Below are 27609 nucleotides of genomic sequence, written 5' to 3'. Positions count from 1 at the left end.
TTGTTTTTCTGTCTCAAGGAGGCTGGGGTGGAGGGTGGGATGTGGAGAGGAGGGGGTAGGCAGGCACCTCCTGTGGGACAGACCAAAGGGGCCCTCAGGGGGGCCCCCCCCCCCCCCCCCCCCCCCCCCCCCCCCCGCTGCTCTTTCCAAACTCGACACACATTTTCCAGAGAAGGGAAGGAAAAATATTTGAATTTAATACCAGCAAAAGCCTGCCAGTGTCCTTGTCGACATCATCTCCCAGGGAATAAAGGGAAGGAAGGTTTTTTAGATTTTTAAATAAGAAATGGCGGGCAGCCCCCCTGAGCCTGAACACAGGAGCACAAACAAACACAAGAGAGAGAATGATAGAGCGAGATTGTCTGTGTGTGTGTGGGGAAGAGGTGAAGAGAAACAGCAGGGAGGAAGAGAGCAGAGCTAGTGAGAGCACTGGGACTCCACTTCCTGCTGTATCTCACACATAAAGCACTTTCCAGCCACCCAGGACCTCAGTCAGCACCCCCCAACCCCCCCACCAGAAGCCCCTGCCTCATCACACCCTCAGGGCCTCACTTTCCAATTCCCCCTCCCAGAAGAACCGACAGAGTGAGGGAGGGAGAGACGGAGGGCAGAGAGAGAGCACCGTTTAGATAAAGAACATTCAGCTCTCTTATCTCTCACTGCTGTAAAATAACTGAATAAATATTCTCCTTCATAATGTTGGGCTGACTCAAAGACTAGAGGCCAACATGTCACCATAATCAGTCAGTCACCATCCTCATACCGTGTTCTTTAAAAATGGGTCCATTTATCTGCTGCATCATCTCCAGGTACAGCCATACCAATGACTCCATGACTGTGACTGTGGGTCTGCACTGCATGTAAAGAACATTGAAGTGGGTGCCATGCATTAATCAAATGGAATCCTTAACAAATGATCTTGATTGCAATCACCATGATGCTATTTGGGCCCATCAGGAACCCATCCCACTGCTGTGCTATAGGCCCTATGTGAATAGCTGGATAAAGCAGGCTGGGAGGGAGGGAGGACAGGGGAGTTGATTCAGTGCAGCTACTTTACCACCAAAACCTCAAACAGGATGTGAGACTGCTGGAGCCCCAGAGTCCTGTCTGCTCTCACATGCAGGCCTGGACATTAGCGTCCTGTGAAAAGCTCTCTCCCTCATGCCATATCTCCCTCTCTCATCCCCCTCTCCCTCAGAGCAGAACATTCTGGGCCATGTGGAATTGATATTAAAGATTCTGATTCAGTGGGTAGTCTGGCGGTGGACCTGGAATGTGACATATAGAATCTAATCTGTGTCGCAGATCTGACAGCTGCCTGGCAGGCTGCACACTTCCGAATAACAAAGAGGATACCTGTTTGGACAGACGATGAATCCCAGTTCCCTGCAAACTCCGACGACTCGCCTTCTTCTACCGCTAGAGAGATGGGGAGAGAGAGAGAGAGAGAAGGAGGTGAGAGAGAGAGAGAAGGAGGAGAGACAGGAGGAGAGAGAGAGAGGAGGAGAGAGAGAAGGAGAGAGAGAAGGAGAGAAGGAGGAGAGAGAGAGAGAGAGAGAAGGAGGAGAGAGAGAGAGAGGAGGTGAGAGAGAGAAGGAGGAGAGAGAGAGAGAGAGAGAGAGAAGGAGGAGAGAGAGAGAGAGGAGGTGAGAGAGAGAAGGAGGAGAGAGAGAGAAGGAGGAGAGAGAGAGAAGGAGGAGAGAGAGAGAAGGAGGAGAGAGAGAGAAGGAGGAGAGAGAGAGAAGGAGGAGAGAGAGAGAGGAGAGAGAGAGAGAAGGAGGAGGGAGAGAGAGAGAAGGAGGAGAGAAAGACAAAAGAGAGGGATGCTTAGAAATACATACAGTATCTTTAGGACTACAGCATTTTGTTGGTTCCTCTTAATCTACATGACAATGCCGTAAAAACAAAAGGTAGACCTCAAAACAAGTGTTCAATCATTCCTTAGCTGGGTGGTTGGATGGGAGAAAACATCAAAGGTCCCCTGTCTGTCTGTCTGTCTGTCTGTCTGTCTGTCTACCCTGAGTGACTGGGAATGTGTTCTCCTTGTTTTGATGTCCTAATTTCAGAGGTGTGAGATATGTAACAACAGAAACCAGATCAGAACAGGAAGGTGTGTTGAAGGTTTTCCTGGGCACTGCAGAGGAAGGAAGCACCGCTGGCACACAAACAGGAAATGGCAGTAGTCAGGACACAATGAGGACCCCCCCCCCCCCCCCCCCCCCCCCCCCCCCCCCCCCCCCCCCCCTCCTTCCCCTCAACCCCATGGCCCAGGGTATGGGCCAACAACAGTCTAGTAGAAGCCACGAAAACAAACTGTCAAAACTGTTTTCTTTATTAGCGAGAGGTGGTGGTAAAAAAGTCCCAGAGCTAGTACGTAGAGATGGAGTTTTTTTGTTAATGTGTGAATTCCCCACCTAAGTTGAAATAAAGTTGAGGAAAAATAAAAAGCTTATTCCACACCAAAATACTAACAGACCCATTCCAGAAAAAATAACACACTCCTCTTCATGGTCTGAGTGTGCAGATTGGACCAAGCAGTGGCCAGTCCATTTTCCCCTCATGCTCTTGGTTTGTCCAGGCAGAACTCAGCAGGGTGGTCAGAGTGGCCTCCTCACCAGACCAGAAACACTATTTCATATTCCCCAACAAAGCCAAGGGCAACAGACCCTGTTTTCCATTCTTCAACCATCCCATGTTCATTTCATGAGTGCGATCCAGATATCCAGAGTTGGGACCAGTGTGTCGGCCAGACTCCAAGAGGACTGGCCTTGTTGCTGATGGCCTAGAGCTAAAAACCCAGCAGGCTCCCAAGCCCCTGGAAGACTAGGGTCAACTCTGGTCCTGCACCATAACATCTCTCTCCATCTCTCACTATTCCTCTTTCTCTTCCCTGAGCTAGCCAGGACTGTCGAGAGAGAGTCTGAGCTGCCAAATGGCAGAGCTTCAGCTTGAGCAGTGTCTCTCAGTAGTACCTTTTCACCATTCATAGAGTATTCCCATAGTACAGAAGACTCAGAGTTACTTCTCTCTGGGTGTTTCTGAGGAGAGATCACTCTTCAGGCGTGTTTGGGGGAAACTATGGGCTGGATCTGGACCAAGGTCCCATTAGGACTGTAGTAGTTACGGGCCCAGACTGCTCTTAGATCCTCCTAGAGGACATTTACTGAACACCAGGTATTGTCTGCAGCCTATGGCTCATACATCAGGTGCTCAGGGAGGGATTCAAGGCACTATTTGGACTGTCATATACAGGAATTATACTATTTGGGGGGGAAAAAAATCTAATTTGTCACGCCCAATGAGGCATTTTCTCAGGAACGAGGACACAGTCTAAACCCCACTGTGGCATAACACAGGCTAGATCCAATACAAACGGCGGTCAAAGTCTACAGTCAGTTGATCTTCTTTAAATAGTCTAGCCTGCAGTGGACCTGTTCATTCCTAAAAGACACCGCTTTCCCAGCAGAGGAGGTAAAGCACTAAATTACACCCAATCAGAGCTCTACTCATCCTCCATTGAGCGCTTCATTAGAGGGGGAATATTAAAGTGTAGTCAGGCAGAGAGGAGAGCAGAGCAGGGTAGAGGTGGTGAGATGGTTCTTTCTACAAACACAACTACCCAGTAATACTGCACTCAGCTACCTGCAGGCAACAGCACACAGCAACCCCATCCACACACAACTGTACACACAGCTCCCCAGCTAAAACAAGTGAAGCTCGGGACACTACCAGGCCCCAGCATCCCACACAGAGCTATAGTGCACTGGGTGTAAATTCAGAAAAAACGTCCATCTCTGATGGAAGCAGACAGGATCATTACCGGCTTTAAAAAAAAACTCATTTAGAGATTGGGGAGATTACAGACACCTATTGATTGGTCTGGGCTTTCCTGGAATGATTTATCTCCAAATGTTGCTAGATTATGTTTTCTAACCTTCGTTTAGATTCCATAGATTCCATTCCACTACATTTAAGAATGCAGAAGGCAATCATTGGGATAGAGTTCAGAGGCAATGCAGATGCTCACACTATACACTGAACCAGACACCTTCTTGTTGCTATGGAGAGGCAAGGTAAGGGACGGGGAAAAGGAGGGGAATGCCAGTGCTGACGGACCGGGGTTTGGGGCTTGGCCCTTGGCCCTTGAGATGTGGACACAGGACGGGATACAGATGTTTCCCGGAGAGATTGGTCCTGCGGGCGAGACCTAGCCCACATGACCAGAAACATACAGCCAGAGAAGGATAGAGACAGACCTCACACCACGATCACCAGGCAGCCAAACAAAGCAAGAGAAACAGACAGAGAGAGAGAGAATGCGGGAGATAAAGATAACGATCATTAGAAAGAGATAAAAACACCATTCTAATAAAAGCGTGACCGTGGGGAATTGCTCGTCTTCATTAGCAGAGAGGATATATTTATTTATTTCCAGATGTCCTCCCCCTGCCTGCGTCCCATGTGTACAGAGCACTGTTCATGTGAACCCTGAAGCCAGCGGGAGGTAGAGAGAGTGGGAGAGTAGTGGAGGGGGAGACTGCTAAACAGAGGCAGAGAGAGTGGGAGTATGTAGCAGAGAGAGAATGTAAGGTAGGGGAAGTATATGCAGAGTACTACTTTATATACAGTAGGTCCCTCCCCTGTTTTTAAATTCCCTCAGAAGCTCTGTGACATCATCATTAACCTACAGTAAAACATCCCTGTGAGAGGAACGGGGGGGGGGGGGGGGGGTCTAATGAATCCAACATGTTTCAGTAAGTTACCTTGGATACCCTCTGTTTCCTACTTACACTGACCAGCCTTCGCCAAAACACACACCGGGGCTGTGAGAGAAACGGAAAACCGGTACCTAGAACTCAACAACCAGAATGGGATCCCCGTTTGCCATCCTCCCCTCCCAGTCCACACACTACTGAGGTGTGGTTCAGCCCCTCTTTCACCAACTGGGACCATTTCCGCAAATCAGAACCTAAGTTACAGACTGGGTGTACTCAGTATTGGTGTTCTTCCCTGACCGTTCCACTATAACAGTCCCCTACCATCTCTTAACACCTGTCAGCATGATACTGAGAGCACCTGAGCCAGGTAGAGAAGGGTTAACTAAATACCTGCATGTTAACCAGAGTATCTGAGCCAGGTAGAGAAGGGTTAACTAAATACCTGCATGTTAACCAGAGTATCTGAGCCAGGTAGAGAAGGGTTAACAACTCCTAGCTCCCAGAGGAAGCACACTGTATCTAGCAGCATCACAGGGGCAGGCTCCTCTCCTACTCCCTCCCTCTTTAAACTATTATTCAAGAGATTGAAAAAACAAAGCTCCAAAACACACACACACAAACACACCCACCCAATCCTTGACACAATTTATTTCTATATTATTGAAATTCCTCTGTTAATTGCTGCTCTGGCGGTGGGAGCGCATGCTGATATTTGCATTTCTGGGCCCTGTTAAGCTGTAACATCATGACACACCAGCAAATGTAGCTGGGGTAGCGTTGCTGTCGGAAACACAGCAATCAGCGTAGCAGCGAATGGCACGAGGGTAGAGATCAAACGAGACCACTCTCGAGGACCTCACAAACAGCGAGCGTGAATTTACCCGACAAAAAGCCCCTGTGCCCATAAGGGGGATGGGAGAACAGCGCTGTGTTCCAAACGCGCCCTTTCTAAATGAGCCCTTTTATTTATCCAAGGAATGGTGCGTGTGCTCCTCCACAGAACGCAAACAAGGTGCGGGGGACCTCGGAGCACACACCCAGACCCCCGATCAGACAAAGAGCCTACCTCACTCAGCCTCTTCATTCAACCCCAAACACACCCAAACAACTGTGCTCCGGTCTACCCCAGGGAGGGCCTTGCATTGACAAAGAGACTGCTCAGGTACAGGCAGTAAAGCCAGCCTGAGTCTGCAGCCATGTCCAGCATTTCCCAAACTCTGTCCTCAGACCCAAAGGGGTGCATGTTTTTTTTTTTACCCTAACACTACACAGCTGATTCAAATGATCAAAGCTTGATGACTAGTTGGTTAGTTGAATCGGCTGTGTAGTAGTTCTAGGGCAAAAACCAAAAACGTGCAGCCCTTGGGGTCCGAGGACAGAGTTTGGGAAGCACTGGGCAAGACCTTCTGTTAATACACTGTAGAACGCAGGGCTAGACCTTCTGTTAATACACTGTAGAACGCAGGGCTAGACCTTCTGTTAATACAATGTAGAACGCAGGGCTAGACCTTCTGTTAATACACTGTAGAACGCAGGGCTAGACCTTCTGTTAATACACTGTAGAACGCAGGGCTAGACCTTCTGTTAATACACTGTAGAACGCAGGGCTAGACCTTCTGTTAATACACTGTAGAACACAGGGCTAGACCTTCTGTTAATACACTGTAGAACACAGGGCTAGACCTTCTGTTAATACACTGTAGAACACAGGGCTAGACCTTCTGTTAATACACTGTAGAACACAGGGCTAGACCTTCTGTTAATACACTGTAGAACACAGGGCTAGACCTTCTGTTAATACACAGTAGAACACAGGGCTAGACCTTCTGTTAATACACAGTAGAACACAGGGCTAGACCTTCTGTTAATACACAGTAGAACACAGGGCTAGACCTTCTGTTAATACACAGTAGAACACAGGGCTAGACCTTCTGTTAATACACAGTAGAACACAGGGCTAGACCTTCTGTTAATACACAGTAGAACACAGGGCTAGACCTTCTGTTAATACACTGTAGAACACAGGGCTAGACCTTCTGTTAATACACTGTAGAACACAGGGCTAGACCTTCTGTTAATACACTGTAGAACACAGGGCTAGACCTTCTGTTAATACACTGTAGAACACAGGGCTAGACCTTCTGTTAATACACAGTAGAACACAGGGCTAGACCTTCTGTTAATACACAGTAGAACACAGGGCTAGACCTTCTGTTAATACACAGTAGAACACAGGGCTAGACCTTCTGTTAATACACTGTAGAACACAGGGCTAGTGCTAGACACAGAGAAAGAAAGGACAGAGAGACGAAAGGCTGCTACTTTATGCAGATTGGATAATGAACACTAACAGAAGGACATGTAAAGGAGTGTGTGTGAGTGAGAGAGCTCTGCAGACCTAACCAGAGAGCAGTCTCACCTGGGCCCAGCTCCACTGCAGCCGTCTGCAGGAGAGGTAGACACAGAATACGTAATGTGTGTGGAGCCGCTCCCCTGGCCAGGAGGGGCGGGCTGCACAGTCCTGCTGCTGGCCCCCGGCCATTCTGTCTGATTAAGTCTTCTACACTTAAGGGATAAAACCTTGCTCTCCCTATCTCCCACTGGAAGCCATTAGCAGCCCCCTATTTGCAGGTCCATGAGTGTGTGTGTGTGTGTGTGTGTTGTACAGAGCACGTGGGATTGTATGAATGTTTAAATGCATCCGATAGCGTGTGTGAGTGTACAGGCCTGTGTGTGTATGTATGTATGTGTACTAGTGTGTGTGTATGTGTACTACTGTGTGTGTGTATGCATTTCTTTAAGAACAAAACTGCAGCCCTACACCCTGGGAGCCTACTCGGCAGGCAGCAGCAGTTTGTTACAGGTTCACCGCCTCAGCCCTGCACCCTACCATACCCCTTTACCACAACACCCACTACATCACCCTCCCATACGCCCTTACCACAACACCCACTACACTGCATCACCCTCCCATACCCCTTACCACACACCCACTACGTCACCCTCCCATACCCCCTTACCACAACACCCACTACACTGAATCACCCTCCCATACTCCCTTACCACAACACCCACTACATCACCCTCCCATACCCCCTTACACAACACCCACTACACTGCATCACCCTCCCATACCCCCTTACCACACACCCACTACGTCACCCTCCCATACCCCCTTACCACACACCCACTACGTCACCCTCCCATACCCCCTTACCACACACCCACTACGTCACCCTCCCATACCCCCTTACCACAACACCCACTACACTGCATCACCCTCCCATACCCCCTTACCACAACACCCACTACACTGCATCACCCTCCCATACCCCCTTACCACAACACCCACTACACTGAATCACCCTCCCATACTCCCTTATCACAACATTACCCTCCCATACCCCCTTACACAACACCCACTACACTGCATCACCCTCCCATACCCCCTTACCACAACACCCACTACATTACCCTCCCATACCCCCTTACACAACACCCACTACACTGCATCACCCTCCCATACCCCCTTACCACAACACCCACTACACTGCATTGCATCAAGCAGCAATGGCGCAGTCCGCAGCTAGACACACAATCAGGCCTCATGTACACGGAACACACACACATCGTAACTGAATTATGGTTTGATCTCCGCACATAAGATGATCTCTTTACACAGTTTAAAGTCTCTATACGTTTATAAAACAGACAGAGAGAAGAAAATACATCCCTCATCTCATCCTTATATAAACATGAAAAAGGTGAAATCATTACAAAACTCCAGCGCGCTACTTCCTAGTTCTATTAGCCTTGTACAACAGGAGCTGCGCGCTACTTCCTAGTTCTATTAGCCTTGTACAACAGGAGCTGCGCGCTACTTCCTAGTTCTATTAGCCTTGTACAACAGGAGCTGTGCTCTACTTCCTAGTTCTATTAGCCTTGTACAACAGGAGCTGCGCGCTACTTCCTAGTTCTATTAGCCTTTTACAACAGGAGCTGCGCGCTACTTCCTAGTTCTATTAGCCTTGTACAACAGGAGCTGCGCGCTACTTCCTAGTTCTATTAGCCTTGTACAACAGGAGCTGCGCTCTACTTCCTAGTTCTATTAGCCTTGTACAACAGGAGCTGCGCGCTACTTCCTAGTTCTATTAGCCTTGTACAACAGGAGCTGTGCTCTACTTCCTAGTTCTATTAGCCTTGTACAACAGGAGCTGTGCGCTACTTCCTAGTTCTATTAGCCTTGTACATCAGGAGCTGCGCGCTACTTCCTAGTTCTATTAGCCTTGTACAACAGGAGCTGTGCTCTACTTCCTAGTTCTATTAGCCTTGTACAACAGGAGCTGTGCGCTACTTCCTAGTTCTATTAGCCTTGTACAACAGGAGCTGCGCGCTACTTCCTAGTTCTATTAGCCTTGTACAACAGGAGCTGTGCTCTACTTCCTAGTTCTATTAGCCTTGTACAACAGGAGCTGCGCGCTACTTCCTAGTTCTATTAGCCTTGTACAACAGGAGCTGCGCGCTACTTCCTAGTTCTATTAGCCTTGTACAACAGGAGCTGCGCGCTACTTCCTAGTTCTATTAGCCTTGTACAACAGGAGCTGCGCGCTACTTCCTAGTTCTATTAGCCTTGTACAACAGGAGCTGCGCGCTACTTCCTAGTTCTATTAGCCTTGTACAACAGGAGCTGCGCGCTACTTCCTAGTTCTATTAGCCTTGTACAACAGGAGCTGCGCGCTACTTCCTAGTTCTATTAGCCTTGTACAACAGGAGCTGTTCTCTACTTCCTAGTTCTATTAGCCTTGTACAACAGGAGCTGCGCGCTACTTCCTAGTTCTATTAGCCTTGTACAACAGGAGCTGTTCTCTACTTCCTAGTTGTATTAGCCTTGTACAACAGGAGCTGTGCTCTACTTCCTAGTTCTATTAGCCTTGTACAACAGGAGCTGTGCTCTACTTCCTAGTTCTATTAGCCTTTTACAACAGGAGCTGTGGTCTACTTCCTAGTTCTATTAGCCTTGTATAACAGGAGCTGTGCTCTACTTCCTAGTTCTATTAGCCTTGTACAACAGGAGCTGTGCTCTACTTCCTAGTTCTATTAGCCTTGTACAACAGGAGCTGTGGTCTACTTCCTAGTTCTATTAGCCTTTTACAACAGGAGCTGTGGTCTACTTCCTAGTTCTATTAGCCTTGTATAACAGGAGCTGTGCTCTACTTCCTAGTTCTATTAGCCTTGTACAACAGGAGCTGTGGTCTACTTCCTAGTTCTATTAGCCTTGTACAACAGGAGCTGTGCTCTACTTCCTAGTTCTATTAGCCTTGTACAACAGGAGCTGTGCTCTACTTCCTAGTTCTATTAGCCTTGTACAACAGGAGCTGTGCTCTACTTCCTAGTTCTATTAGCCTTGTACAACAGGAGCTGTGCTCTACTTCCTAGTTCTATTAGCCTTGTACAACAGGAGCTGTGCTCTACTTCCTAGTTCTATTAGCCTTGTGCAACAGGAGCTGTGCTCTACTTCCTAGTTCTATTAGCCTTGTACAACAGGAGCTGTGGTCTACTTCCTAGTTCTATTAGCCTTTTACAACAGGAGCTGTGGTCTACTTCCTAGTTCTATTAGCCTTGTATAACAGGAGCTGTGCTCTACTTCCTAGTTGTATTAGCCTTGTACAACAGGAGCTGTGCTCTACTTCCTAGTTCTATTAGCCTTTTACAACAGGAGCTGTGGTCTACTTCCTAGTTCTATTAGCCTTGTATAACAGGAGCTGTGCTCTACTTCCTAGTTCTATTAGCCTTGTACAACAGGAGCTGTGCTCTACTTCCTAGTTCTATTAGCCTTGTACAACAGGTGCTGTGCTCTACTTCCTAGTTCTATTAGCCTTGTACAACAGGAGCTGTGGTCTACTTCCTAGTTCTATTAGCCTTTTACAACAGGAGCTGTGGTCTACTTCCTAGTTCTATTAGCCTTGTATAACAGGAGCTGTGCTCTACTTCCTAGTTCTATTAGCCTTGTACAACAGGAGCTGTGGTCTACTTCCTAGTTCTATTAGCCTTGTACAACAGGAGCTGTGCTCTACTTCCTAGTTCTATTAGCCTTGTACAACAGGAGCTGTTCTCTTTTAGAAGCCTTTAGGTGCTCACTTCTCTCCAACTCACATACTGCACAGGGTCACACTGATAGCATGCATCCTGAACAAACCCCAGACCGACTGAACAGTAACATCTATGGGCTGCCTGACTATTTAGAATGGCTGATTATTGTCCTTTTTACTGATGGTGCACTTGTGTCTTTTCAAACCAAATGGTCCTCTACGACCACACAGACACACCTCTCAGCTACAGGTGCAGCCAATGGCTTTTACACAGACACACCTCCAAGCTACAGGTGCAGCCAATGGATTTACACAGACACACCTCTCAGCTACAGCCAATGGCTTTTATACAGACACACCTCTCAGCTACAGCCAATGGCTTTTATACAGACACACCTCTCAGCTACAGCCAATGGCTTTTACACAGACACACCTCTCAGCTACAGCCAATGGCTTTTATATAGACACAGCAGAGGGAAAGACAAAGAGTCTTGGGTTTCAAGATAATTAATAAAAGATAAAGGCCTGGCTTGTTCTGCATGGCTTAATGGATTTTAATAGCTGGGAGAATGATGGGGACACGCACAGTGCAGTCTGCATGTGGTGGACCAAACCCCCCCTAGGGAGCAAGCAATACTACTGACGACACCCATCTCCTCGCACACACAGTCCTGCTCACATGATCTGACACACTCTCTCTCTCTCTCTCTCATTTTCCTACACACGCATTCACTCAAGAGAGACTCATCCACTCGATCTGTCTCATCCTCTCATATACATTCATACATACGAACACAGTTGGGGATTAGGGCTTGGTGCTAGACCGACTCTTGCGGCTCACTACATCGTGCGCAAACACACAAAGACACGCGACTGGAATACAAGAGGATTCCTCTGCCAGTGAAGAGAGCTGAACATCATTATAGTCCTGACTAGAAGGCCAGCAACCAGGGCCATCTGCAGCTAGACACACTGACTGGCACGTTGGGACTAACACAGGGGAGGACTAAACCAACTCACCATTAACAGCAAGACAACAACAATGTAGTCATAACTGAGAAAACAAGCCATTAAAAACGAATATCTACACAGCTATAAGTCATTCATCAAAGTGATGGAAGTGTAGAGCTGAGTGCTGCAGTCAATCTGCATCTCTATCCCCCCTCTCTTCACCCCCACTGCAGCTAAAGCTTCACCACAACGCATGCAGGGCCCCATTGTCTGCCCTGCCATTCCCGACCAAACCATAATCAAACGACAACGTGGGCACAATGGCAGGGATGGCAATTCCCAGGGTGCTCCTCTGCGCTAGCTGTGTTCACAGAGGAAGTGTGAACAGAGGGGGCTGAGAGGGGCCTGCAGGGGCTCTTATCACTGCACTGGGTCACTCTGGCCAATCACACACTGTCTACAGGCCCAGGAGGGCAGGGGCCTGGAATTTCCTGCTGGACAGGACACAGGCACATAGATCCAACCCTCCCATCCAAACCCCACCCCTGTCCCCACCTCCTCGGATCCTGGGGGGCTCACCCATTGGCTGGCTGCAGTGTTCCTCTGGTCGCCGCCGCCCTACCACTGGCCAAGCGTGATGCCAATCTGCAGCCCAAGCCATCCCCCGGGGAACTCTAACTTCAATGGTCTGTCCTCCAAGCCACCACCATGGGACAGCGACAGAAGCTGATTAACCAAATACTTTTATCAGCACTGAAACCGCTCTGCCGCACAAAACAGCCTTAAAAACACAAACCACCACCACTGGCCAGAAAAGCACAAATGGGTAAAGGGGGAACACAGCAGAGAGCTTAGATGGCAAAGAGAAAAAAAACACAAAGCTTGACGGGGCCCACAGCTCTGCCTCCCTCACTGAGGGCATTGCTGCTCCAAAATCCTGCCGAGCCGTCCAGCCCCCCCCCCCCCCACTAGCCCCCTCCCGTAACCAAACAACCCCCGCCTCTACAGGAGCATGAGTTTAGAGGCTGGAGAACTAGAGGACAAGCGAGAATGGAGAGAGCTGGAGAGAGAGAGGAAGGGAGGATGGGAGTGGAAGAGCAGAGCAGAGGAGGGAGGATGGGAGTGGAAGAGCAGAGGAGGGAGGATGGGAGTGGAAGAGCAGAGAAGGGAGGATAGGAGTGGAAGAGCAGAGGATGGAGGATGGGAGTGGAAGAGCAGAGGAGGGAGGATGGGAGTGGAAGAGCAGAGGAGGGAGGATGGGAGTGGAAGAGCAGAGGAGGGAGGATAGGAGTGGAAGAGCAGAGAAGGGAGGATAGGAGTGGAAGAGCAGAGAAGGGAGGATAGGAGTGGAAGAGCAGAGAAGGGAGGATAGGAGTGGAAGAGCAGAGAAGGGAGGATAGGAGTGGAAGAGCAGAGAAGGGAGGATAGGAGTGGAAGAGCAGAGGATGGAGGATAGGAGTGTGGGTGGATGACTAGCAGTGGTCGTGGGTTTTCAGGTTCGGTCTTCTCAGGCAGCTCTTGGCTGATGCCCTGGGGAGAACTTGGCTAGTCTGAGCCAAGCAGAGCTCTGTGAAGCGCACACCGTCTCCCTGGCTTGATCACTCACTCTCTCTTTCTCTTGCCTGGAGCATCCAAGCAGCAGCACCCACGCCAAGACTCAGCCTTAGCCCCAGCTCTACAACAAGAGGAGCACTGGCAGAACCAACCCCAGACACAACCAAAAAGAAAAGGCCTTTATCTGGTGGAGCAAGTCAATGGAGGAGCAGAATGCCTGACTGGCGTATTACATTCCAGCACAAAGCAGAGTTCCACACCACAACAGGATCCACCTGGCTGGTCTGCAACCAACACCAGAGCAGCAAAGTTGAGGGGCGTCAGGTGTGGAAGGCTCTGATCACTCTCTTTAGCCTGGATCAAACAGACACACACACGCACGGAAGAAGTCCTGTTCAAATAGGGTCGTAAATCAGGGTCAAGTAAGAGCTGGGACACTGGTGACTCAGTGGAAGGGAGAAAAGGGGCGCATGGAAGACAGGCCAATTATGTTTACACTCACAGGATAGGTCCCGTGTCTTCACAAAGCTGTGGTTTTATCACACACACCTCCTCCCCTTTGTACACATGTCATACTCCTGACTGTGCTGTGTTTCTCACTCTTGTCGTCAGCAGGCATTTCCTGAAGAAAGCCCTGGGTGCTGTGTCAACCCATTCCTTTTGATTCTGCACCGTCTGTGCCTGCCTGAGCCTGCCTGTTCTACCTTTGTCTCAGGGAGCTAAGGAATCCACACACTCAGCTTCAGAAACAGCGCCAAGAGCTCATCAGCCGACAACAAATCCACCCTTCTCAACACCAAGAGAAACACTCAGCTTTATATGTATATATACACACACACACACACACCTGTCTCCACTATGTTAGAGAGCAGACAACACAGTGGAAGATTAAAGGGCCTCTCAGATCTCCAATGTGGTTTTTCATCCTTCTCAACTGTCAGAGCAGAGAGGGAAATTATTTCAATATACCTCCAGCTTGTACATAAAACACCAGAGAGAGGAAGAGAAAGAATGTAGGAGGGCGGGAGGGAACAGGGGATAGAAAAGAGGAATAGGAACATTTGTGAGGAGAAAAGCAGACATGATTAAATCACAAGGGCTGCCTCCCGCGGTCATTGAGTGTGACACAGGTTCACAACAGGAACATGTGGGGGGGGGGGGGACAGAGAAAGAGACAGACTTCTGTCCCTCCACCCCACCCCAAAAAGCTAGCATTTGACTGGTGACCTAGGAGGAGGAGGAAAGCCTCTCTGGATTAGAGGCCCTCAGGAGACCCTCCAGGAATAGAAGTGCTGCACAGAGCTACACCACCACTGTACCCAACTCACAGCCACATGTACAGATCGAGACCCGCTCATATAGACATGCACAGAGACAGGGAGAGACATACACATGCAGACAGACATATTCACATGTACAGGGGAAACAGAGCCACACAGGGAGACACACATACTGCATTTACACAGGCAGCCCAATTCTGATCTTTTTACACCTATTGGTATTTTGACCAATCAGATCAGCTCTGCTGTTTATTAAATGTGCAAAATATCAGAATTGGGCTGCCTGTGTAAACACAGCCTTAGGGAGGTACACACATATTCACCGATCCAGACACACACAATGACAATGGCATCAGACTCAGAGAGCACCCGGGGCAGCTTGGGAGAGAGAGGCAGAATGGGGACCCTTAATTGCCTTACCCTGTAGTACAGTCTGGGGAGTGCTTTTTGACTTGAGATTCCAATTTCACACTAAGGCATTATTTAGTTTGATACAGACTTGATTAGGCATTACAGCAGGCCCCTTTTCTGGAGGAGCTTTGTGGCTCTCAAATCACTGGAGGAGAGATTAACTCTGCAGTCACGCTCCTTCTGAGACCCACAGCCTCACACAGCCTGCCGCCTGCCTGCTTGGTGCGGCAGGAGAGGGTTCCTCTTATCCCAAACACTAACACATTCAACTTTTACTAGTCACCAGTCAAGTCTCCTCAACCACTGCCACTAACTTTAGTAGAGCCTTATCAAGTCTGTTTTCTTTGTCAACTGCGCACTATACTGCGCAGTTGTATAGTGCGCAGTATAGTATATTAGCAATATACTGCAGAGTTTGCAAAACAAATGGCCACTGGATAGGTGCAAATAATCATGAAATCATTCTGCCAGGTAGGCATAGGCTACTTTGTAGTTAACATTTAATTGAGAAGGTTTTTGGTAACCTTTCCATCTACCAGAAGACAGTTGTCATGACATCAGCATCATCGCTAAGTGGTAGACAAACGTGCACACACATACAGTGGGGCAAAAGAGTATTTAGTCAGCCACCAATTGTGCAAGTTCTCCCACTTAAAAAGATGAGCGAGACCTGTAATTTTCATCATAGGTACACTTCAACTATGACAGACAAAATTAGAAAAAAAATCCAGAAAATCACATTGTAGGATTTTTAATGAATTTATTTGCAAATTATGGTGGAAAATAAGTATTTGGTCACCTACAAACACGCAAGATTTCTGGCTCTCACAGACCTATAACTTCTTCTTTAAGAGGCTCCTCTGTCCTCCACTCGTTACCTATGCCTACCTGGCAGTTGAAGTGTACCTATGATGAAAATTACAGGCCTCTCTCATCTTTTTAGGTAGGAGAACTTGCACAATTGGTGGTTGACTAAATACTTTTTTGCCCCACTGTACAGGGGCAAACTTCAGAAAGCTGGAGGAAAATACAAATCACTGATGCATTTTGTTCAGGTCTTACAATAATCTTGGGCAAATGAATGCATTTTCTACTAAATTCAATGTTTTTCGTTTTTTTCCTACAGTTGAATTCCGTTTTAATGTCTGGACACCGTGAGTCCTACTATAGCCATACGGACCGTGCTGAGAAAGGGAACATTTTACAGATGAAGTTGAGGTGAAGATGCGTCACTATGGAAACCCCTGATAGCTTCCAACTAGATCTTCACTGTAGAAGCTGAGCAGGGCATTACCATGGACATGGTGATGCAGGGCACCACTCTAATCCAGCCTCCTCTGCCCTCCCAATGTATGTTCGGGGAAGAGGAGAGGATGGTCCCTGGACTGCACATCAACACGGCTGGACCAGGGCTAGACTCTACATTTTTAAAGCAGAGATCCATCGACCAACACAGGAGCCCCACAGAACACAGCAATATCCTCTCACCCGCACTCCTATTCTCTTTCTGCAGACTCTCACGCTGTCTCTCAGCCCCTGTTTGATGGTGACATAAAGGATTTATTAGGGGAAAGGAAAATGAAAAAAAAAATACTGATTTTATATATTTTTTAAGACTTCTTCTCTTTCAACTCCTTCCTTCACACACACTCAAAAGCCTCAAACGGTCTACTCAGACTGTTGCCCTTAGAGTGGCACTCACAGACAGATGGTTTCAGTGGACAGACAATGTTGGACAGCTAGACTACTCTTCTTGATGTTTGGCTGGTGGGTCGGCACAATCCTCATTAGACTACAAGCTAAACGTCCCCCTGGAAAGACTACTTCATAAAGACAAACACATCTCTTATCTCTCTCACACATCTGCACCTCGTTCCCACACCCACCTCTATTCTCCAGTGGCTTCCAGTCCCTCGTGGCATTGGAGGTAGAACAATACAGAGCTGTGACTGGGAGCAGAGGCCTTCCTTCTCATCTTCACACATCTCAACATATGGATTCTGTTTCTGGCCATCAACGTATCAATTCACATGGACTACAATTCTAACCCTAACACCTAAAATAGGCTTTTTCCTTGTGGGGACCAACAAAAGGTCTCCACATGTCAGAATTTTCCCTGTGAGGACTTCTTGTCCCCACATGGATAGTAAAACCAAAAACATACACACAAAACTTCCCTGATTTAGATCGTTTCATTTGAACTTCAATAGGAAAATTACAACAAGTGTGAGAAAGGGGGGAGACATGGAAAGGGAGAGGCCTTTTCACCCTCTCTCTCATGGGAACACCATCTGTAAGTAGCTCACCATCCAACAATGTGTGTGTGATGTAAAAATGCACCACGGGCAAGACTAACAGCAAATGAAAACATGTCAAATGTGTGCATGCTTTGTAAATGTCCTTTTTGCGCTGAAATCGAGAGCGACTTTAATAGTGTCTTCCCCCCTCCTCACCCTGCTCTTTGCAAGGCAAATCATTTTGGCCTCTGTAGGGGGTGCTCGCCATTTGACAGAGGAATTGAATTAAAATAAATCTGACAAACACAAGTGACTTCATAATCAAGGACTAGCCATTCTCCGAGGTTGTGAGGCCAGCATTAAGGAAGGCTACAATAAGGGCTAATTCTGTCTGAGCTAAATACTAATGTATGATGCGAGGTTTATGCAAGTGTCTAGCCCTGGGATAGAGAGAGGCTGCTTCACAGCTTAAATCAATTTGAAGATGACATTGCAAGCTGTATCAAGGCTCTATACTGCAAAACACAGAGCAGCGCTTTTCTCAAAACACAAATCTCCTTAGTATCCTATTGAAGCTCGTAAGACTAGGCACAGTTGAAAGATGGGGATATTTTCTGACGATATTACGTATCGTTTTAACAATATCGCAATATTATTTTGCGCTAGCCGCACTAACACTCCAGTATTTTACATTCATAGCTTGTTCTCCATCTTCCAACTTCTAACAGGGAGACAATTTGTTTTCAACACTTATATTTCCATGACGGATCAAAATTTGTTTGCTAATGTCTTGCAGCAGACATATGGAGAGCAATATGTTTGGAACATCGAATTGCAATAAAATCATAGTATCGAATCACAATACATATAGAATCGTGAGAATATAATTCCCACACCTAAATATCATGATAATATCATATCGTGAGGCCTCTGGCAATTCCTAGCCATACTTTTAACCATGACTTTATTCAGGTTATACAATCAAGTCTGTGGCATGGTGCAGCATGGTCATACTGATAGAATCAAACATGTAGCGTAGTCTTAAAAGCCCAAGCAACAAGACCAAGACAAATATTGGACCAAAAAAATAGGATATGATATGCTTCTATTTCAAAAATATTTTAACATTTTCATACAAATTTTTCAGCATTTATTTATCTGTATTTTGTATTATTTTTACTGCTCTGGGGTTATAATAATTGCTTGGATAACCTTATTTACTATTATGCATTGATTTCTTTTTTAGTCTGTGCACTGCACAGAACACCGGAAAAACTGAATTATCACATTATTGTAATGTTTGTTTATGGGTTAATTAATCCCGTAAAAGGATGGGTTGCCAACTGACGATTTGACACGAATATAAATGTCATTCATTCATGTAAAATACTTTGCTAATCATGACTAAAATATAATAATATACGTAATTACCACTTCACACTAGGATGAAGTGGGAGTTCTGTGTTTCTTCATCTTCTTCCTGAATGTACTTGATGTTTTGTGATTCAAAGAGCTATTTAATAACCCAACACAGCAAATGTATACACACAGCCCAGGGCACTCAATCCTTTGGAGTAATTTCTCTCGGTTTTTAACTCCACACGTATTTCAGAGGAAAGTTTCTAGGCGCAGTGGAATCAATAGGTTGAGCAGAAGGAAGCTATTGGAGGATTTTTCCTGGTGCGTGGGCACAGTAAGTCTCCCATCTCCCACCCAGGACTGTTCCAGTTGCCTCCCCCTGCAGCTCTGAGACCCATACTAGCCCTGGAAGGAGCCCAGGACCCAAGCAGGATCCATTATCTAGGGCCTGGCCAGCAGGAGGCCTAGCAACTCCTGGCAAGAGGTAAAAATCGAATCCAATTCATTCGTTACATGCTTGGTAAACAACAGGTGTCGACTAACAGTGAAATGCGTACTTACGGGTCCTTTCCAAAAACGCAGAGAGAAAGAAAAGAGAAATAATAGAAAAGTAAAACACGTAATACACAAGGCAGGCTGCAGGGGTCAGCAGGGGTCAACACAGGACCAAAGCTCTTCATTAATGACTTCAGCATCAGGCCCTCTCCTCTCCACTCCCCTCCCCAACAACCACCCTTTAATCATCAGAGCTGGGACGAGGAGCCTTCCAAGCGAGTAGCTTCTCAATAAATATATGCATCAGCCAGGTGTGGCGAAGGTGCTTAATTGCCCCCTCTGCTTATGTTTAATGTACAGTCTACGGAGAAACTGTGGGATCGAGGAGCAGCTGCCTAGAGAAAGGAGCATGAACACAGCCTCACGGACATCATGGCGGGCCAAGGAGACAGAGGAGATGAGAGGAGAGCAGGAGGAAGAGAGGTGACAAAGACGGGAAGGGTTGAAAGTAGGAGGAAACTAAACAGGAAGAAATAAAGGGGGAAATGAACATGAAGATCTCTGCCTACGCTGTTGGACCAGACAAACAGCAGTGTTCTGCTAGTGCTGATCTGGCTCTTGTAGCTATCCTCCAGAAGGTTCATGGTTCTGGCCTTCTCTCTCCGAGGTCAAAGCAGAGCTGGGTCACAGCCCTCTGCCCACACTGGAGATACTGCACTGACATGTACACACAAAACCCATTAACACACTCACTAAACCACTCACAGGCTCACAAAGAGCTGCGCTTGACATATCCCATTTACGGAGCCTGCACCTTGCTCAGGCGTTTAGGCTGGTTAACTCTGGGTGTCTGCCACAGATCAGCCTGGTTCAACATCAAACAACAGGTGGGCCATTCCACACGCCCTCAGGTTAACATTGCACAATATTTGACTGTTCTAAAAATGTTTTAAAAAAGAACAGCACACGACAGTGAAACAAAATAACAAATCCTACATCTACTCCCACACTTGGCTCGTAGGGTAGAGAGACTATTGGCCGTTCTGAGGCTACGGTCCTGTACACATCATTTGCACAGGAAGGAGCAGATTAGGAACGAAGCTTTCTGAAAGCATTGTTCCAACACATTTTAATCCGCCCAATGCAGCAGCACAGAGTTTGGGAGTGAGGGACCTAGGAGAGGACAGACTCCACAGGGAGGTACTGGTGGGGGAGCTATGGTTGGCAGGCCGGAGGGGTGGGGTGGGGGGGGGGTTTCAGGGGGAGCAGTGGAGAGGGAACCAACCCCACAAACATAATTAATAGCAAAAGTCACCCCGGCGTCGTTGGCTCTTTAGAAAGGAAGCGCGGAGCGGAGAGGGACCTGAGCGGACCGTGGTTACGGCCCAGTAAGTCTAGAGCACTGATAAACCCTGGTGCTAAGCCGGTACAATGGCACAGCCTACGACTGAGCTCTTCCATTAAGACAGATCCTTCCATACACACTAGCAGGCAGGCTGCTGATAAGGAGTTGTCAATGGCAGACACACTGGCCGCAAGGGAGCTCACCCTGCCTGGGCACACACATCTCCACACCAGTAGGGACCGCTGTAGAGTAAGACTACTCTGCACTACAGGAAGGAAGTTCCTTCCTGTAGAGCATCTTGACTGGCTGCATCACCACTTGGGTTGGCAACTGCTTGGCATCCTACCGCACGGCACTTCAGAGGATAGTGCATACGGCCCAGTACATCACTGGGGTCGAACTCCCTGCCCTCCAGAACCTCTATATCAGGCGGTGTCAGAGGAAGGCCCTACTAAATATTGTCATTGACTACTGCCACCCAAGTCATAGACTGTTCACTCTGCTACTGTGGGCCAAGTCTGACCAAAAGGCACCTGAACAGCTTCTACCCCCAAACCATAAGAGTGCTGAACAGTTAATAAAAATGGCTACCCGGACAATTTACTTTGAATCTCTTTTTTATCATTTGTCTTAATTGTTTTGAGTCCATTGCACTGCCTATATGCACACTCACTAGACTCCACCCACACACTAATACAACACTCACTAGACTCCACCCACACACTAATACAACACTCACTAGACTCCACCCACACACTAATACAACACTCACTAGACTCCACCCACACACTAATACAACACTCACTAGACTCCACCCACACACTAATACAACACTCACTAGACTCCACCCACACACTAATACAACACTCACTAGACTCCACCCACACACTAATACAACACTCACACTCTACATACGCTGCTGCTACACTGTTTATTATACGTCCTGATTGCCGAGTCACTATTACCCCGACCCACATGAACATACTGTATTACCTCAACTAACTCATACCCCTGCACATTCACTCTACACCTGATGTGTTCAGCATTTCACTGTAAAGTCTACACCTGATGTATTCAGCACCTGTGACCAATAACATTTTATTTTGAAGGAAGGAAGAATCAGATCCATCCCTGACAATATCTTTAAAATAACCGACTGATTCTAGAGCAAGGTTTATTGTAAGTATCAGCCCACTATAAGCAGTTTATTCCATTTCCTATTTCAATGACTCATGTAACTGAAGAGCACTGTACCTTTAAAAAAGCCCCCCCTTTCCCATCTTGAAAAATGTGCAAAATCCATATGATATTGTGCCAACCAATAAGCTCTATATAAAAATAGTCGACCGCTGTGGCTGAACAATGACCAATTACTTGTTTGGTCATATCAAAATACAGGACAAAAATCACTCTCCCTGCTGTGTAGTCAATGAACATTTTACAAAGGCTTGGAAAAATCTATTTTGTGGTTCACCTACCATTAATACAGGGCAACAGTCTTCTATACTCACAGATTGAAAAAAAAACTATTGCTAAAAGACATTTCATGCCTGCCTGCTGCTAGTAAACACAAAAGGCACATAAAAGTGTAATATCACTGTCTGTATATAATGTGGAAGAGACAAACCGGACTTTCTCGCTTTTCCCTCTTACGCGCACGCATGCACGCACACACACACACACAAACGAGAATAAAGACAGGGGAGCAGGCTCTCATCACTCAATCTGCCCTGTGGTATCTCACTTCACTGTTTTATAACAGCCTGTTGACCAATGAAACTTTGGCTGTGCTACCAAAAGCCTAGATGACAATAACAATGCCATTTAATGTTAAAATAGATGGTTTTAGGAAGGCAGAGAGAGGGGTAGAGGGATGCCAGGGATATGCTTCACACACACACACTTCCTGAAAAACAAATCCACATCAATCCATAACAATATGCAGCATTAACACTTTCAATGAGATGCTTGCCTGTATATAATTAACACTATAATTAATTGAGTACCAGCATTATTGTTACAGGGTGCTCAATTGCTTTGGAAATTGCATAGTTTGTATTATAACAAAATATGTAATAAAGAACAATCCCTTTTCTTCTTGTATAACAAAAAAACGCTCAACTCTTGCTATTGCTATGCAATTACTGAAGTGCTATCTCACATGTTAATACAATGTTACTACTTATGTAATTACAGTGTTACTACAAAGGTGTACGAGCAACTGAATAATCTAACCATAATGTAGATTGTGTTATTTGTGCAGTTAAATCGTCTCTCAATCAAGAACTCTATTATGTCAACATAAAACGGACGCACAAAATGAACATCTACACTACAGAATCTAGAGAAGAGAAACACTACAATCTCAGCCAGGTGGAGCTAAAGAAATAGATTAAGATGTTTGAAGATTTTACTGCAACTTAGAAAAATGTTGAATTGATAGGGGAAGCTGGTGTAAACAGTACTACTGGTGGAATTTGCGTGGAAAGAGGGGGGAAAGCAGAGGGGAGGTGGAGCCCTAGAACAAGCCTTGTTCCAACGGCTCCTTCTCCCCCCCATCCCAGGTTAAAGGTCCTATTTGATTTGATTGACTAAACAACACTGTGGAAAATAAATAAGTGCTCTCTCGCTCCCTGGATGTCATGTGCACTCATTCCCGCTTAATGTCCTGTAAATGAAGAGGATTTATTAATGTGTAATTAAGTAATAATCATCACTACATAATGCATGAAATACTCATGGGGACGGGGGAGATATGAAACAGAAATACCCCGGCCAGGCACTCTACGCAAAGACACACATTAAAAAGGGATTAATCGGGAGAAATAATATTTTGATAAGAACCACTCGCTCCCCTCTCCCCCCTCCCCATTTAGTAAAACAGCCAATCATAGCTATTAATGCAACCTCAATTAGCCATCTACAATTAGGATAGTAAATCCCTCCACCACAACCTACTGATGATAACAAGGATTGGTGGTTTCCTCAAATCCTTTTTCATCATAGCCGGTATATACTGTATTCTATTCTATTGTATTTTATTCAATGCCACTCTGACATTGCTCAATCTAATATTTATATATTTCTTAATTCCATTCTTTTATGTTTAAATGTGTGTATTATGGTGAATTGTTAGATACTACTGCACTGTTCGATATTACTGCACTGTTGGAGCTAGGAACACAAGCATTTCGCTACACCCGCAATAACATCTGCTAAATATGTGTATGTGAACAATAATATTTGATTTGAGCATTGGCATTGACAGGCACTCTTAGGAGTTGAGTGAGCAGGTGAGAGACAAGAGGACACAGGAAAAACACAAATAATCCCTGGTGCATGCCCTGTACCACTGACACTCACTCATAATTTGAGAATATGCCAGTTAGTGGGAAAGGTGTTGTGGGGAGATAGCAACAGAACACATCTTAGTTACACATAGATCTGGCCTCTGGCTGCTGTGCATCACTGACTAAGCACAAGCTTTGTTTATTCAAAGCCACAAGCTGCCACAGCCAAACACACACACACTCAGGATACAAAACAGTACAAAGACTAGCTTGCTTTAAGCAGAGAAATTGGGATTTGTTTTCACATGACATGTAGTACATGGTTCAGGTAACTGTCAAAATAAAGGAAACAGCATCTTAATAGGGCATTGTGCCACCACGAGCTGCCAGAACAGCTTCAATGCGGCTTGGCATAGATTCTACCAGTGTCTGGAACTTTGTTGGAGGGATGCGACACCATTCTTCCACGAGAAATTCCATCATTTTGTGTTTTATTGATGTGGTGGAAAACGCTGTCTCAGCCACCACTTCAGATTCTCCCATAAGTTTTCACTTGTGTTGAGATATGGTGATTGATTGACACACACACACACACACACACACACACACACACACACACACACACAATGCTCCTTTGAGACCCCTCTTGACATCTTTAATTCTAACCATAGAAGCTGAAATAACGGGAAACTGGGCATTTTTATACATGACCCTAAGCATGATGGGATGTTAATTGCTTAATTGAGTCAGGAACCACACCTGTGTGGAAGCACCTGCCTTCAATATACTTTGTATCCCTGATTTACTCAAGTGTTTCCTTTATTTTGGGAGTTACCTGTATTTGCCTTGTAGTTAGTTCAGCGATATTAGTAATTGTTGAAATAATCAAGTGAACCCTTTCTCATATTCAGCTTATATGTGATCATTTTAAAATGTCTTGCTTTGAACCAGTGTATATTTTAGTAGACACCAAAGGTATCCCGAGAGGTCATGACACCAATCTCTGTTGACTCAGAAACATACCAACCCCTGTGGTCATCAACCCATTTTCAATTTGCCATTAGTCTTGATGAACCATCCACTGCATGTACAGAGAGCACAACTAACAAAACAAGAAATAAATCATGAAAACAATGTAGGCTTTATAACCTTTCAACCTAAATAAACCATTGCACGTTGTTGCCACCAATTAGAACAAAAAGACAAATTGGGGGAGGGGTAATAATTCGGGACCACATGGCCACCCCATTGCCCATCTGGTTTCCACAGAGGCAAAACGAGCCAAATGCCCCTTGCCCGTCCACTTCACTGTAATGGCTCAGTATCATCTCGCTCTCAGTTCACGGATGCGGTCCAATTGAATTTGACTAGAAAATACAGGTTACCAAGAAAACGGTCTAGCAAGTAAAACAAACCAATATGCCTATAGTTTAATCATGGCGATGGAAAAACAACATATGCAAGATGTGGGAATGCACGGGCTTAATGCGCGTCATACACAGCAGGGGTGACCATCAATACACACATCTCCACGATACAGGTGAACAGTAGCGAATGAAACAAACACATTGCAGTCTAGTCAAGTAACAAATGTGGTCACAATGTTAAATCAATTAAGTAATCAACTGACCAGGGAAGACCTGAGTCACTATTGCAACACTACAAAAAGTTGGCTGTGTTGGACCGGATAAATTAGGCCTATCTATTATTTCTCCCTCTAAATTGCTTAGGCTTTTGTTTGATATATATATATATAAATTAAACACAGTGAGGATATTTAATTGTTGAATTACATAGTAGCCAAGGCCAAAAGGTAGTCATGAAATCTTATTGGTCATGCGAGAGTTTGTCCCCATTAAAACAACTTACCTTTTACGGAGCGCGGTTTGGCCTGTTTTCGTCTAGACATCTCTGGATTGTGAAATTATTTTCTTCTCGTATCGATCTCTAATGTTTTGCGAAAACAGTCATATAGATTAATACTTCAGCTGGCGTGTTTTTCACTTCTTTGCCTGTTGCAATGCGGCAACTTAAGTCTGATAGTATCCTATAGTCCAGTTAAAGGGGAGGTGAGTAGTCTATACAATTTGGAGCTGTGGAGAGGATCTGCGCCCGGATACTCCAGCAATGTAACTTCTTCGGCTGGACTCAACCTGTAGAATTAACGGAATAACGCGTCTTTCTTTCGGAGTCCGTGACGACAGTATCTTTGGCTCCTTTACGTTCATAAACACCTTAGCTATAGGCGACTTAATCGGTAGAGTCCAAGTTTCAAGAGGCAGCCAACGCCAAAATGACAGCCATGCGGTAACACCTGATCGGGCCGTTAGAAAGGTGCCAATACATCAAAATACGATGACATTGACTATACAATTATAGAATTCCGTTAAATCAAGCGTTACGTTGTCTCCGTTTCCTCTTCGTCTTGAGGGTTTGTTGGTGCAGTTCTCGGAATAAGTCTCTTTTTCACCCTAATCTTGCGAACACCGAACCTCCCTTCGTCCGTTATTTTTCAGAAGGTGGCATGGGGTAATGCAACCTTACCCAGCATTTTCACCCCTTGGGGATTTGTGTTTTTAAATCCTGAAATCAGTCAAATGTTTGTAGTATTTAGCCTCTCTCTACCTTTTTCTTTGTCCTGACTCTGGTCTTCCCTCCGCCTCCCGATCCGACTGCTGGCGGGGCTGCAGCGCAGACACACATAATAAAGCCAGGCTTGGCTGGAAATGTAGCCGTGTCCCAGCAGGAGGATGTGAGAGTAGGGTCCCGGCGGGGGAGCGCTCTGATCCCGCAGGGAGCTATGCACAGCCTGGGTTGAACAGACAGAGAGAGCCAACAGCACCAAACCATGGTCAGCCATGGAAACTACAGCTCAACTTGGAGCACGGATCGGGGCCAAAACACGGAGCATCAAAGAACTCTGCACAGCGCGTGAAAAATACGGACCGGATTCGGTTTTAGTCCTTTCCATCTTAAATTGGTTAGTCGTGCGCTACTTTCTCACTAGGGGTGACGATTGCCAATTATGTTTAAATTATTTTTCTAAAAGTCGGTGGTCGTGAAATGCAACCTGATATTTTTTTTTTTACATACATAGGCCTAATTGTTTATATTTTATCATAAATTAGTCTGACTGGATTGTATTTTTTATATGGGCCTATATTGTGCGTGGTGGCTTTCTAAATGCACCGATTACAAATATAAATCCCTGTCATGTAATTATTCACATGTTTTATGTATTTGAAATAATCGGCCTAGCAGTGTATTTATGTTGTTTTATCAAAGGGGTCTGGGCCCTCACTTGTGGTAAGCTTAACCCTCGGACAGGACCTATTAGAGGGCCATATGTTTTCAACACCAACGGAACTCCTAATGTCAGGAGTTATGTGTTGGGGCAAACTGCTGAGCCCTAACAGTTCAGACTAGGACTGCAATTCGTGTGTTTGTCCCCTACAGAAAAGGGACATGTTGCCAATATGAGCCACAAAAATATTTAAAATCACATGGTGCTTTGTTATTTTCTCTCCTGCACAGTGTGCTCTTTGACCAAGCTGGAGCTGCCCGAACGTTGTCATGGATAATTTGGTGGGCTCCCTCCCTGTCTTGACCTGCGGGGTGTCCTGCAGATTGAGCCTCGCCCCCGTCGTGAGACGGAGCGGCCTTTAAAATTGACCCCCGTTGAGGTGGGGGCCCCTCTTGTCTCGTCTGAACTCCCCCTGAAATGAGCGCGCGCCTGGAGACCGCTTTTAAAGCGCTTGTGGCGTCCCAGAGAGAGGCCGCTGGCACACAAGGGTAAAATCTCTCCGCAGTGGTCCCTTATTCTCCGATAAATACAAAGGAGGAAAATAGCCCACATTACAAGCTCCTTAAGGGTCAA

The 27609-nt window shown here is 46.2% G+C and overlaps 1 protein-coding gene across 5 annotated transcripts in view; it reads right to left on the bottom strand.

The window, feature by feature from the left end:
• Positions 1-26650, bottom strand: part of LOC109867215 (zinc finger protein 423) — a 143091-nt gene extending 116441 nt beyond the window's left edge. The window contains exons 1-2 of one of the 5 annotated variants that reach the window (XM_031801632.1): positions 26358-26650; positions 1360-1422 (exon numbers count right to left, since the gene is read on the bottom strand). In XM_031801632.1, the coding sequence (XP_031657492.1) occupies positions 1360-1422; positions 26358-26592 (298 nt within the window). In that variant the 5' untranslated portion in view covers positions 26593-26650. Of the gene's footprint in view, positions 1-1359; positions 1423-25601 lie in introns of all 5 variants that reach the window. The other 4 variants (XM_031801633.1, XM_020456230.2, XM_020456229.2 and 1 more) reach the window with 4 other exon arrangements.
• Positions 26651-27609: the final 959 nt, after the last annotated feature.

This window comes from Oncorhynchus kisutch, linkage group LG22 (genome assembly GCF_002021735.2).
Source record: "Oncorhynchus kisutch isolate 150728-3 linkage group LG22, Okis_V2, whole genome shotgun sequence".
In the NCBI taxonomy this organism is placed as follows: domain Eukaryota; kingdom Metazoa; phylum Chordata; class Actinopteri; order Salmoniformes; family Salmonidae; genus Oncorhynchus; species Oncorhynchus kisutch.
Note: the sequence above shows the minus strand (reverse complement) of the source record. Positions and strands in the feature narration are given on the sequence as shown.